We start from the raw sequence: 13613 nt of genomic DNA, 5'->3' as shown, positions 1-13613 counted from the left end.
CACGTGCCGTGTATTATGAATCCGTGTGTCATTCGATCATTTCATATCTGATTTGGAATCCAAAATCAAAATAACAACCACAGGCTGTTGAAGTTAAAAACAGAACAGGAGAAAATGGGATGTTTGTTTTTGTCATTTAACTTCTCCGATTTGTCCCGGCCACCAGGCTCCACCTCCACAACGGACCCCCCCGGGGGCGCGACCCTCGACCGGAGCGGCCCGTCCTCAGTGCGGCCCAACCGAGTGGCGTCGCTCTGGGCGACCGGCCCACGTACACTGGGGGCGAAGGGTCAGAGGGTCTCACCAAACCCTGCGGCCGGTGCGTCGCAGCGGTGGGATCCCGGCACCCACGGGTCTTGGGGGCACCACCGGCCCGCCTCCGCCCGGACACAACTTTTTTCTTTGAATATTAACCCCCTCCCCCAGCTACGTTTTTTTTTTTCTCCACCTACAGTGGCCCTACGCCGTTGTATGTTCAAGACGTACTGAAGTGAAATTTGACTTTCTTTCTTTTCATAAAAAAAATAACCTGGAACTACGAGAATTGGTTTGAAAACCATGCTTCTCCGGGAGTGAATTACTGCGACAGATGAGACATTATGGATTCCTTACTAGTTAAATTAGCCGCTCTGCTGTCTTCTATAGAAAAATTCAACTAAATAAACCAATTAACTACAGACGGGGGGGAAACAGTAGCCAACAAATAAATGAAGGGCTTAATAAGATAAAGACCAGAAATCCTCACGCCAGCTGAGCAAATATGAACAAAAAAAAAATCTTAAGTAAAAGATTTGTCTAAAATCTGATGTAAAAGATACTGAGCAGGTGTAAATGCATTTACCTGTTCAAACGTGTAGAAAGGTGTAAATGAAAATAAAAGTAAATTAAGGATACGTATGCCATTCTGAAGGTCAATTTCCTCTTTTTACAACGTGTGAAATAAAAATTCCAAAATGAGATTCTTACCGGTGACTTTGATCTTCATGGTGGCTTCCAGGGGCCGGTTGTTGTCCAGGTCCCTGCTGAGTTGGAGCTCCCCGGTGTCCTGATTGAGGATGAGCAGACTCAAGTCATTGCCCTCCACGAAGCTGTAGTGCAGTTTGTCGGACACATCGGGGTCCTGCGCCGGAACCTTCCCTATCACCCCCGCAGGAAAGCTGCTTGACCTGTTGGTGATGTAGTTGTTGAAGATGATCTCAAAATCCGGGAGGACGGGGTGGTTGTCGTTCACGTCCAACAGGTGGATGTGGACAACGGCCCGGCTGACAAGAGGCGCCGAAGTCGCTTGGACGATGATGGTGTACTCAATTTTGGACTCGTAGTCCAAGTCTGTGAGCGCAATAAGGTCTCCATTAAACATATCCAACTGGAAGACTTCGGGAGAATTCCCCTCCACTATCTGGAACAGGATTTGTGCGTTGGTTCCCTCATCGGGGTCTGTGGCTGAGATGCGGGCCACGATGGAGCCCACGGCGCTGTTCTCCACCACGTAGACAAACATCTCATCCTTCTCAAACACAGGCGCGTTATCGTTGATGTCCAGGACGGACACCTGGATGTCCACCACTGCCTTGAGCGGGGGCACACCCTTGTCCACAGCCAAGGCCTTGAGGTTGTACATCGGCATGTTCTCCCTGTCCAGTTTCTTGGCTGTTCTGATTATGCCCGAGTAAGGCTCAATGAAAAAGTCCCCGTCACCGTCATCTCCTCCTTGGAAGGTGTAGCTGACTCTGCCGTTGGCAGCAGAGTCCCGGTCAGTCGCATAGATCTGGAGGACACTGGTGTAAACCGGTGCGTCTTCAAACACGGTGCCCTGGTAAATGTCCCTAGCAAACTGGGGTGCATTGTCATTGGCGTCCAGGACAATGATCTCTACATAAGTGGTGTCTGATTTCTGGGGAATGCCGTTGTCACTGGCAATGATTGCTAGGGTGTAGGACGCCTGGTCCTCGTAGTCTATCTCTATCTGAGTGGTGATGGCTCCTGTGTCAGGGTTAATCTTGAACTGTGGCACATTGTCCTCCATGACGTAACTGATACGTGCGTTCTCTCCTGTGTCCTCGTCAGTGGCACTGATGACGACCACGGTGGAACCGACCGGGCGATCCTCACTGAACATCACCTGGTAGTTGGCGCTCTGAAACACAGGCCGATGGGTGTTTGCATCTGTGACATTGATGTGGACCTGTGCCGCGTCTTGGCGCGTGCCATCTGAGGCGGCCACCGTTAACACATACTGCCGCTCCTGTTTGTAGTCTAGCGGCAGCGCCAAGGTGATTAAGCCCCCCGCGCTTTGACTCGTAATGGAGAACCTGTTCCTGGTGTTCCCGCTGGAGATCTGATAGGTCACAACGCTGTTGGCGTCCCTGTCGATGGCAGTGAGCGTGAGCACGCTGGCTCCTACGGCCGCATCTTCGTTGATCTTTAAGTTGTAGAGCTTCTGGGTAAACGCGGGAACGTTGTCATTCACGTCAAGAACGGTCACAGTGACGCCCGCCGAGGACGACATGGCAGGAACCCCCTGATCCACTGCCTCCACGCCAAAGGTGTAAAATTCAGTTGTCTCCCTGTCCAGCTCCCTGCAGACCGTCACCCAGCCTGTGTTATTGTTGATGGAGAAGGGAAACCCCGGGGCCGTGTCTGTTAGTCTGTACTCCAGATGAGAGTTGTCACCGGAATCTGCGTCGATGGCCTGGATGTGGATCACAGAGTAACCCACAGCCACATTTTCCAGAACGGTGGCTTGGAAAGGCGTGCTGACAAACATGGGGGCATTGTCGTTCACATCCATGACTTGAACGACGACCAGACCCGTGCCATTTATGAGCGGTGGCCTTCCCCCATCCTGAGCCTTAATGCGCAAATTGTACTCCCTGATCATCTCATAATCAAGTGGATTGATTATGTCAATGACTCCCGTGGGGGAATGGATGTAGAACTGGCCCTTCACATTGCCACTGATGATGCTGTAGTGGACCTTTGCATTGTTCCCCGCGTCCATATCCGTAGCCTTCACCTGTGCGACCCGGCTGCTAGCAGCCACGTTCTCCGGCACCTGAACGACATATCTCTTCTCACTGAACTGAGGGTAGTTATCGTTCTCGTCCTCAACAGAGATGTAAACTGTTGCCGTGGCGCTGCGAGGACCCGGGTCTTTGCCCTGGTCATTGGCCTCAACTATCAGCTGGTACTGGGACAGAGTTTCCCTGTCTGGCCTCACTCTGATTTTCACAAGTCCATTCTTGGGGTCAATCTCAAAGCCCATGTTGTCACCCCCCTCGCTGACAATCTTGTAGACCATGTTGGCATTGGACGGGGCGTCTCCATCGGTGGCTCTGATGGTCAGCACCTCAAAGCCGACCTCCACGTTCTCCCTGATGCTCACCCTGTACTCGGTCAGCTCGAACAGGGGCGTGTGGTCGTTGGTGTCACTGATGGTGATTGTGAGGTAAGCGGTGGCGGACCTCTTGGGTTTCCCATTGTCCGTGGCGATGACCTTGAAGACGTGGGTGTCCTTGACCTCCCTGTCCAAGGGCTGCAGGGTGGTGATGCTGCCCGTCTCCAGGTTGATCTGGAAGTAGTCGTTGGATCTGCTGTCGAACAAGGCCTCCATGTCGTAGTCCACCCTGCCAGCGTCTCCGTCGTCTCCATCCAGGGCTTTGAGCGTCATGACGCGCGTCCCCGCCGGCTCGTTCTCGGGCACCGAGACCTGGTAGTTGGGTAGTTGGAACTGGGGGGCGGTGTTGGCGGCCCTTTTGCTGCGTGGAGCCCACGCGTCCACGACGCCGACCCCCCGGTGACCGCGACGGGTGGCGGGGAGCAGTTGGAGACGCGCGGTGACTCGCTGCGCCCGCGCCTCGCACACCACGTCCAGCCCCCGCCTCAAATGATCAGGCCGGATGCATTTATCCGCCAAGCTCCCGTCGTAGACGCTCGGAAAGGCGCCTCCTCCAACCCCGCAGTCCGGGCGCGCGTTGGGGACGAAACGCGCTAGGAGTTCATAGAAGTTCCGCAGCAAAACACCCGCGTAGACGCAGGGGGTCGCTGCGCGCACGGAGACGGAGACGGACACGTCCCGGTGCGCGCTCTTCCTCCGGCGCGGCGTCGCGCAGCCGCGGCCGTGCACGAACACGTCGAAGTGGACCCACACGAGCCGGTCCGCGGCGACGGGTCTGAGGCGCACGCGGAGCGGAGCGGGGCCGCCGCGGCGACACGCGCAGTCCGGCGCCCCCGCGACGCGGAGGAGCCCGTCCGCCCCCACGCCGACGAAGCGGCGGACGCAGGCGGGGGTCAGCCTCGCGTCGACGGCGTACGTCCACCCGGACCCCGCGGACACGTTCCCCAGCGCGGAGCCCGCGCGCAGCGTGTCCGAGACGCGCAGCTCAAAGCACCCGGAGCGGCGCGCGCGGGAGGCCAGGACGCACATCCAGAGGCAGAAGCAGGTCCAGACCCAGGGCGTGCGCGCTGCCTCCATGGCCCAAACGCATGGCATCCACCGGCTCTAAAGGGTTGGGTGCAGGGCGACGGTGGCTCCTCTGCTCCTACGTGCTGCTCCGACCATCTCCATGATGGGACTGAGCCCGGACGTCCCAGCTGCGCCTGGGATTAGCCCACCCCACCCCACCCCTCCAACACACACACACACACACACACACACACACACAAAACTTTTTTTCCTTCATCGTCAAAATACGACTCCACTGCGCCCCTCTCCAAAACGCACGCCAGTGAAGTTATTACATTTAAACAGAAATAAATCAGTTCGGCTATGTATGCATGTACTGCGTGCATACATGTACTGTTTGCATATGGGTATTTTTGCGTCCATGCACTCATGTGTATGTGCTTTTAAAGTGTAATTTTATCCTCAGATACATTCTATTCCGTGCAAGAATCAAGAGATATGGTTAAAAAAATATATATATATACGCTCAACTACGTTTGCAGCTCCCCGAGTGAGAACTGCGAATTTCCTCGGTTAACTGACACTTCCTAACGTTCGATTAGTTTTCTAATCCCAAAACGATGGAAATGCTAAATTCTCATGTTTGTAGCCGTGAAGCATCAGGCTCGCCCCCTGGTGGACACACCTCACCACTGCAGAAAGCCCTTACTGCAAGGAAGCACAGGACAGGACAAAGTGGTAATCCATAAGAGGTAGAATAGTTGTTTTTTTAAGATGGCACTGTATCATTTAATGTATATGCGTCGGTGAGTCAGTGAATTTGAAAGGGCGGTGTAGGTAGTTGTGGTCACTAAACTGTCGATATGGGTGGACATTGTCAAAGAACAGCATCCTCAGATTAAGACTTCCCCGCCACCTCGAGTCACCAGGACATTTACAGGACACGTCATTTACTGGATGTGCAAACTCCAAGAACGCGATGCGTGAGACTCGAGCCAATTAAATTCAACCAATTAAGTCATTTATTTAGACATAAAGACCAGCAACAATACAATCGCAAATAAAAGTACAATACAGCAGCAGTAAAAGAGACGTAGGCAACCTCACAAAAACATTTACATTTTTGATTTAACCTATATCTGTGATCAATGTAGTTATTCCTATTAACACCGTCATGAATTTAAATTCTCTGTACAGACAGGAGACGTGCAGACGGTCATCATTTTTCTTTTTAAAATCACCCACTTTGGGGGGATCCCTCCTCCTTTGGCCTGATTGATTGATGTAAATACGCCGCTATCCGGACACCCGGGAAAGTCTTAGAAGAAGGTAAACACGTGAAAACCCCTCTCGTGCGCTGGGAATCAGAAGGACAGGTTGATGAGCGGAGCCTCGTTGGCCACGTTCTCCTTCTTATCCTCAGGACTCCACTTGATGAGCGGCGAGCTCAGGTCAATCAGCTGCCAACACAGAGCAAACAGCCGTGAGGGAGGGGTGCAGCGGGTATCACAACCCACCAGTCACATCACAGAAATCACTCCGTTTATGAAACATGAAAATGAACTGACTCGGAGCAGCATCTCAAAGGAAAACACTGAAAACGTTTTATTTTTTTATTGTTTTTTTTGGGGCGATTGGGAGTCAACTCCAGGGATTGGCATCAGAATCCTTTACATTGGGTTGTGGTATAATGTCTAACTGAGTGAACAATTTCTGTTATTTCTTCCAAATCCAAGGCAAATGCTCCCAGGCCAACCAGCAAATGAACTAGCGTTCATGTTTTAATACATTTAAAGATGCATTTATTAAAAGAAGTGGCAAATAACAATTGGTGCTGAACTGCTGAAAATACCACTCTGTTTATGCATTGGAGCCATTGTGACATGCCTATGAACCTGGACTGTTCCAAAACAGGCTGTTTCAATGTGTGTAGCTTTGACTGTGAACGAGCAGCCAAGCCCTTAGTTCTGAGCCGGTGGGGATTGAGCTTTACCCCGGGCTCCGTTTTATTTACCCCGTAAACCTTCACTGATTTCACCTTACCAGTACACTAAAACCAGTCCCTAAACAAGTTTGAGGGGAGAAATAAGCAATCCAGCTGCTGAATCAGTAGGAAACCTGTCAGCCCACGAGGTTCTTCAAGTCGAGCAGTGTTTTTTTGGTAGATTGAGAGATGCACATTACACATGGAGCGATCGGGCGCAGTCTCCCCCCACGCTCCTCGTACAGGTGAGAGCCAGTGAGAGTGAGCCGACCCCGCCCTTCTTGTGCATATCTCTGGCGATGGAGCGGTAGAGACAGATGTGGCTTCTGATAAGAGCGTAAATGCTTCTTAGACCAATATCTTAATCTTGCAAGTTAGAAACGGGTTATATACTGTATCCTTGATCATTTCAAAATGTATTTTCTTAATTCCTCCAGTACTGTAAACAGTACCGCTGATGCCAGAGTGTTACTATGGCCTTTAAAAATTTAGCCGGGGCCCGTTTGACACCGGGTCTCATGCCCCGTTTCTACATGTGAAAACATGTAGAAACATAGAAATACATAATAGGTTCCTTTAAGGCCCACTGAGGCGGTCTCCATGTTCCTGTTGAAGTTGTTCTATAAATCTCCACTCCTGACCATGTATCATTTCCGGGAAGATGCCGGCAGCGTGGCTGTGAATGGAGGTGCGTGGGAATGGAAGCGGTAACATTGCCGTAAAGTAGGGATGGAGCCGAATACAAATAAAGCACAAATTGTGGGTTTTTACGAATATTTATTTGGTACAAATATTTCAAAAGCTATTTGTTTTCAGGAAGTTAGTGCTCAAGGGGTCGTCGGGCGCAAGCGCTTCACCTGCCCAGTGGCTGCTCTGCAGCACTGAGCCGGAGGGAGGGAGCGGACAGGGAGAGGGAGAACGGGCGGAGAACGTTCCTTCTCCGGAGGCAGAGAGTGCACGACAGGTTGAACATGATCACACTGATTTAATTACATTGGGTTTAGGGGGCATTGTGTCCAGGAACGGGAGGCGAAGCGCTGCTCAAAAAAAAAAAAAAAAAAAAAAAAAAAGGATTCTGTTGCCTTGTCTCACATGAGCATTACGTCTTGTATCCATGACATGTGGGAACAGGCTCCATACAGAACTTTTCCATAAAGGAGGCCAATGTGTGAATGACTCCCTACTGGCTTTTCTGGATATTTTTTATCCAGCAATGTTAAGTATTCCATGCGGGAGAGGGGCTTGAGTTTGCTGCCTCTCATGTGCTAAAGATCTTTAATACACACAAGAGACGCAACTGTGTTTTATTTTTAGGCTTCCTCACCTGTCCTCCTGCGCAGGGCTTGGTGATGCTCGTCCGCATCAGCTCCGGGGTGTTGGACAGGTCGATGAGGAGCTTCTCTTGGGGACGCAGCACGGGAGTGGGAAGGTCAACCAGCAAAACCTGACGCGGGAAACAACCACAAACACCTGAGTACACGCCCTGACGGAGCAGAGTGCTCGGCTCCACCAGGTCAGCTTGTCTGATGTTTACGTGAAGAGCAGTCTGTATCATCCCCCAGGGCACCAAACTCCATGACTGGTTGGTGATAATGTCATTAAATGTACTACAATTATTACTTTTGCAGCTTACCTCTCAATATACACAACATTCAAAATGTGTAATGGCCACAGTCCAGTTTTTCGACGGCAGAAACATGCAACACATGTATCCAACTTCGCACAGCTTTTTAATTTCATCCAGTGAACTAAGATTTAAAGATCACTACCAGTGTTAATAATCCACGACTCATGAATAACGCCATTCATCAGAGACCTTATAAGTACACATATCCCCATAATGAAAATTAAAACAGTTCGATTGGAGATTGTAAAACTCTTCATTAACATTAAAATGGCTGTACAGTATGACGACGTCTCCACGGTGATGCTGATGTGACACTCTCACCTCGATGATCTCCGGCTTAGTGTTCCTGTCGTCCTCCGCAGGGTGCAGGTTGATCAGGTCCACCTTGGGCTCTGGCTCCTGGTTCTCCTGGCTCACGCTGGGCTGCTCCTCTGAGCTGTGGGGAGGTTCTGGGTCTTCCTGACCATCGGTGGGGGTGGGGCTGGGGCTGGGTTCTGTTTCCTGCGTGTCTGTCTCGGGGAGGACTGGGGGGGCACTGGCGCCGGACGCTGCTTCCTCCATCCCCAGGGAGAAAGGAGGGATGTCCTGATGACAGCGCTGCTGCCCCTCCTCCTCCTCGGCTGTCGGGTGGGGACTGGGGGGGAGCCGTGCAGGAATGGGGAGATGTTCAGAATATGTTTGGAAGTTATGTTCACCACTGAACAAAGCAGCGAGTGCGGACACAGAAGGATCATGTACGTGTCGTGTCTCAAAGCAGTTACTCTAAAACTTGTTTTTTTTATTATGGAGGACCCTCAGTTTGATACGCGTTAGGTCAACAACCTGCAATCGTGATCCATTTACAGTTGGGAATCACATTTTCACAGTTCAGTCCCAAAGGAAAGACTAATAACGTGTGTGGGACTTATAATGATCTATAAAAATATAAATCTTAAAAAAATAATTTCAAAATAAATAAAAAAAACAAGTGTAATTAAATAATTAAATAGTTAAAGAAATAAATAGATAAATAAAACCACTGACAAGTGAAGTGAGTAACATTGCTCGTTTTGTTCCAGTGGCACCTGTCAAGTGGTGGGATATGTGAGGCAGCAGGTGAACAGTCAGTTGTTGAAGTTGATGTGTTGGAAGCAGGAAAAATGGGCAAGCGTAAGGATCTGAGCCACTTTGACAAGGACCACTTTGTGATGCTAGACGACTGGGTCAGAGCATCTCCAAAACCACAGGTCTTGTGGGGTGTTCCTGGTATGCAGGGGTTAGTACCTACCAAAAGTGCTCCAAGGAAGGACGACCGGTGAACCAGAGACAGGGTCATGGACGCCCAAGGCTCATTAAAGCACGTGGGGAGTGAAGTCTAGATCGTCTGGTCCGATCCCACAGAAGAGTTACTGTAACACTAATTTCGAAAAAGTTCATGCTGGTTGTGGTAGAAAGGTGTCAGAACACACTGTGCAGCACAGTCTGCCGTGTAGCTGCAGACCAATCATATGTGTCCATGTTGACCCCTGTCCACCCCCTGAAGCTCCTACAATGGACACGTGAGCATCAGAACTGGACCATGGAGCAATGGAAGAAGGTGTCCTGGTCTGATGAATCGTTTTCTCCTACATCATCTGGATGGGTGGGGTTAGGGTCCGAGCCGATGGGGCATCGGTAGGATGTGCTGGAACAACAGGCCTGATCCATGGGGGCTCCACCTCACAACTTACTAGGGCTGTACTCCACTGCTGTATTAGACTATTCGTGGTACGAGACCCGTATAACCCGTTTCTAACTTGCAAGAATAAGATATTTGTCTAAGAAGCATTTTCACTATTATCAAAAAACATCTCTCCTCTCTCTCTTTCCATTGCGAGAGATATGCATGAGGTGGGCGGGGTCAGCTACCTCTGCCTGGCTCTCACGCACGAGGAGACGAGGGCACAGATTGTGCCCCAAACGCCCCCTCTCCATGCATAATGCGTAGAGAATAATGCAGTGTTAATTCTGCTCTAAATGAGTTGCTCTCTGCGATCAGGGCGCATGGAGAGCAGTGTTCACGTCTGGACTTGGACAATTCACACATAAAAACATTTGTATAAATATATATTCATTATTCCCTTTATTTATAATCCCTCATTGAAATGTTATCTTTGAGCATTTTGTAAGCTTCTATCTGTTTTATCCTGTTATTGTAATACACTGATTTGAAAATTAAAAAAAAAAAAAAATTGCAATGTTTGAGCAGAAATACATTTATAAAAACAGACAGTTTTCTGGAAGAGGCCCCGTCCGGACGCGAGAGATGTTACGGGCTCTGCCAGCAGCACACGCCCACACAGCGGATCGTGGCCAAATCGCGTAATTATCCTGCCGAAAAGAGCTGTCCCACCTCCCTGGTGTGGGTCTGCGCTCCCAGGAGGAGGCTAGGGGCCGCGAAAAGCATTAACACGGCCAGAAAGTGGGTGAAATTGTAACATTTAAAATTTGTAGTAGATATTTGAATGTATGTGGGGGTTTTTCCCGAAAGAATATTAAAACGTTATTTTTGCCCAATGTTGACAGCCCTAGCACACACTATCAGATTATATTTTATATAAAAAAAAGTTTTATTGTCTTTATGCCTGGCAAAGACCTTGGAGTTAGCCATTAAGGAGTTTTATGTTGTATCAAAATAAAACTACCTCAAATATTTCAGAGCTCACTATGACACTGATTTTAATCAGTTTAAAATCTTAACCTGGGAATGCTGGGCCTCCTGACAGAGGTGGGCAGGAAGGTCACGGCAGGAGACGCCATGCTGGTCCGGGACATTCTCCTGGGCGTCATGGTGGGAATTCCAGACGTCCTGCGGCTGACTGGGGTGGGTAGGGCAGAGACGCTCATCCTCGCCTTGTTGCTGCCAGCGGAAGGTGTACTGGGCGTCTGCGGCACCTGGAGGGCTGATCTCCGTGGCAGGCTTCACAAGAAAGCAGAATGTGTGTGTAAAGAAAAAAAAGAAAAAAAAAGAAAGAAGGAAGAAAAATAAAACGATTTAAATGCATATTTCTATTATTAAGTCAGGAAATAGTTTCTAAAGAATTATCACAGTTTCTAAAGCATAAACACGTACCTGTCCACACTGGAGGTGGATATGAGCCTTTTGGGTTTCATAATGTGAGCGGCATCTGGGGAAGTTAGTGCTGCAACCAAGGAAATAAAATTGTTTGGAGGAAACATAATGTACAAGTTTGTTGATTTACCAGGCACTTCCAGGATAATTCATTGATTAAATATATATATATAAAGTTTGAAGATTTTTTTACACACACTCACACGCTCTCTAATAAAATAAATTGAACCCTACCTCTGCTTCACGGTGCACCTTGTTCACTTTAAAACTAAAGATCTACATTCATTAATGGCCTACTTCGCTCAGCAGGAAAATGTCGCTCTGGGCTTGGAGAACCTCTTAAACTAGTGTGTGTAAAGTACCGTCACAATTACCATCAAACCTTAAATTCAATACTGGGCAACAATAACCCCAAAGTGATCAGATTTTTTACTATTGAGTTTTTCGGAAAGTGTTACAGCCCAAATTTGGACATGCTCTATGCTCAATACATCATTACAAACTACTTTCAAAATGTCTATCGGCCACTTTAAAATTCCGTTCCTGGCACAATCACTTCTACGCCGTTGCCCTCATTTAGTCCAGCACGAGAACATCTTTAAACTAACATTTAAAGAAAAGCCCACACACCATCTGTCCCTGCTCGGACCATCAGCTGTCCGGTGGGCACCGGGGCGACCAGGGCCTTAGCACGGGCCCCAAGTAGCGGCTTGACGGCGGCCAAGGACGACACGCCGGAGACGGACGACCTCTCCATCACCCTCTTGGCCGGGGTTTGGTGCAAGGGGGTGCTGGGCTCCGATCTCTTTTGGGGCGTGGATCTGGAGGGTTTGGACCGGTCCGCCTCAGTGGACTTCCTGGGCTGGGTGGAGATGGAGCGCCGTGACACCGCAGCGGCGGATGCGGCAGGGGCAGGGGCTTTCTTGTTCGCGGCAGAGCTGTGGGTTTTGGCGGTGCCCGTGGAGGGGTTCATCAGTCTGCTTGTGGCGGCCAACGCCCGGCTGCCGGGACGAACCACGCTCGAGTTCTGAGAAGTGTTGAGTTTGCCTGCAGCGGAGGATTCAGAGCGTGAGTTCTGCGCACGGACGCATCGGGCCAACGCTCCCAGTGTCTGCTTTGGTTTTAAAGATGTGTAACAATGAGAAGTTACCTTTACCAGTGGGCGAGATGGACAGACTGGAGTTGAAGCTGGACACTGAGGAAGAGGAAGACGAAGTGTTCCTATTTTTCTCCACCGCCACCTTGCCCTGGGGGAGGGCTTTGACGGCCGACAGGCTCTTCAGAATAGACTGCAAACGCCACAAAGCAAAGGAGATACAGCACAGATTCTTCTATCCAAACTCAGTTAGGAATAACTACACAAAGAGGGTGCCTAAAGTAATCTGTAGGTACAAAAACAATAACGAAGGGATAGACAATATTCTGAAAGACAACAAACGAGACGAGAAGTCTCAAACGAGAAGTCTTTCACCACAAACGATAAGGATAAGTTAAGGCGTCTGACCTTCCTGGGCGGCGGCACAGTCTTCCCCCCCTGGATGCTGCCGTTAAGAGAGGAGTCACTGACGTCCGAGGCCACGCTGGCGGCGTCGGACAGGTCCTCGCACGACCCCGCCCTGCTGGAGGAGCGAGGTGCAGGCCTGCGCCTCAGCCCCATGCCGGCCTACACACACACACACACACACACACACACACACACACACACACACACACACACACACACACACACACACACACACACACACACACACACACACACACACACACACACACACACACACACACACACACACACACTTTAAATACAACTTTTCTTTGAACAGAAAAGTGGAGTGGTAGAGTGCCACGTGTAAGTAGTAATTAAATTCATAACAGATGGAAGAGCTGAGCATTAAGCAATTGAAATGTTACTTCTAAACTGCCCTAGTGTGCTCTCGCTAGAGCTAATGGACACGGCCGTACTTTGCTTGGAGGCGCCAGCCTGGTGGGCTTCGCAGGAGCTGCCGCCCGGGTCTTGGCTGCAACATGCGTGCTGGTGGATGTGGTGGGAGCAGCGGGCTTGCTGGGGAGGAGCCCGTTGGTGCCCAGCCCCGCCCTGGCTCGCAGTGTCATCCTGGGCTGAGTCTTAGTGGCGCTCACAGGGCTGGAGGTGCTCAGCCGGGCCCGAGGCAAAGCGGCCACGACCCCTTTACTGCTGCTGTTTCCCCTGAGCAGATGCTGCTGGATGGCAGGAGGAAGCTGCTTCATGGGGCTGTCCTTCACACAGAACGTCTCCCTTTTGATGGGGCTGAGAACGGCGTTGCCTGGGTGGCTGAACAAGCCGAATTTGGCACTGGTGTCTTCCACAAAGTTTTCTGTATGTTTGCCCATTGCCATCGAACAGTCTGCCTTTTCTGCATCTGGCTCTTTCTGCTGCCTCGCCTCTAGCTGGTCGGCTAGATGGTGGGCTTCCTTGGAGATTGCGTCAAAATTGTTTCCCGAGGGTGGAATCCAGCTCGGCGCCTCG

At 50.3% G+C, this 13613-nt stretch overlaps 2 protein-coding genes across 2 annotated transcripts in view; both read right to left on the bottom strand.

Annotated features, from left to right (window-relative positions):
- The window catches only part of LOC307232048 (cadherin EGF LAG seven-pass G-type receptor 1-like), a gene marked incomplete at both ends in the record, with an annotated part of 53606 nt that extends 49132 nt beyond the window's left edge, over positions 1-4474 (bottom strand). Inside the window, one exon of the mRNA XM_080002929.1 lies at positions 967-4474. Within this exon, the coding sequence (XP_079859055.1) occupies positions 967-4474 (3508 nt within the window). The remainder of the gene's footprint in view (positions 1-966) is intronic.
- Positions 4475-5485: 1011 nt separating this feature from the next.
- Positions 5486-13613, bottom strand: part of gtse1 (G-2 and S-phase expressed 1) — a 9180-nt gene continuing 1052 nt past the window's right edge. The window contains exons 4-12 of the mRNA XM_080002247.1: positions 13070-13613; positions 12612-12770; positions 12258-12396; positions 11738-12154; positions 11108-11177; positions 10736-10954; positions 8338-8650; positions 7714-7833; positions 5486-5865 (exon numbers count right to left, since the gene is read on the bottom strand). The exon at positions 13070-13613 is cut by the window's right edge and continues 126 nt beyond it. Coding sequence (XP_079858373.1) covers positions 5770-5865; positions 7714-7833; positions 8338-8650; positions 10736-10954; positions 11108-11177; positions 11738-12154; positions 12258-12396; positions 12612-12770; positions 13070-13613 — 2077 coding nt within the window. The 3' untranslated portion in view covers positions 5486-5769. The remainder of the gene's footprint in view (positions 5866-7713; positions 7834-8337; positions 8651-10735; positions 10955-11107; positions 11178-11737; positions 12155-12257; positions 12397-12611; positions 12771-13069) is intronic.

The sequence above is a fragment of the Zeus faber genome (genome assembly GCF_960531495.2).
Source record: "Zeus faber genome assembly, chromosome: 6".
NCBI classification, from domain to species: Eukaryota; Metazoa; Chordata; class Actinopteri; order Zeiformes; family Zeidae; genus Zeus; species Zeus faber.
The sequence above is the reverse complement of the archived record's forward strand: the minus strand, read 5'-3'. Positions and strand labels throughout refer to the sequence as shown.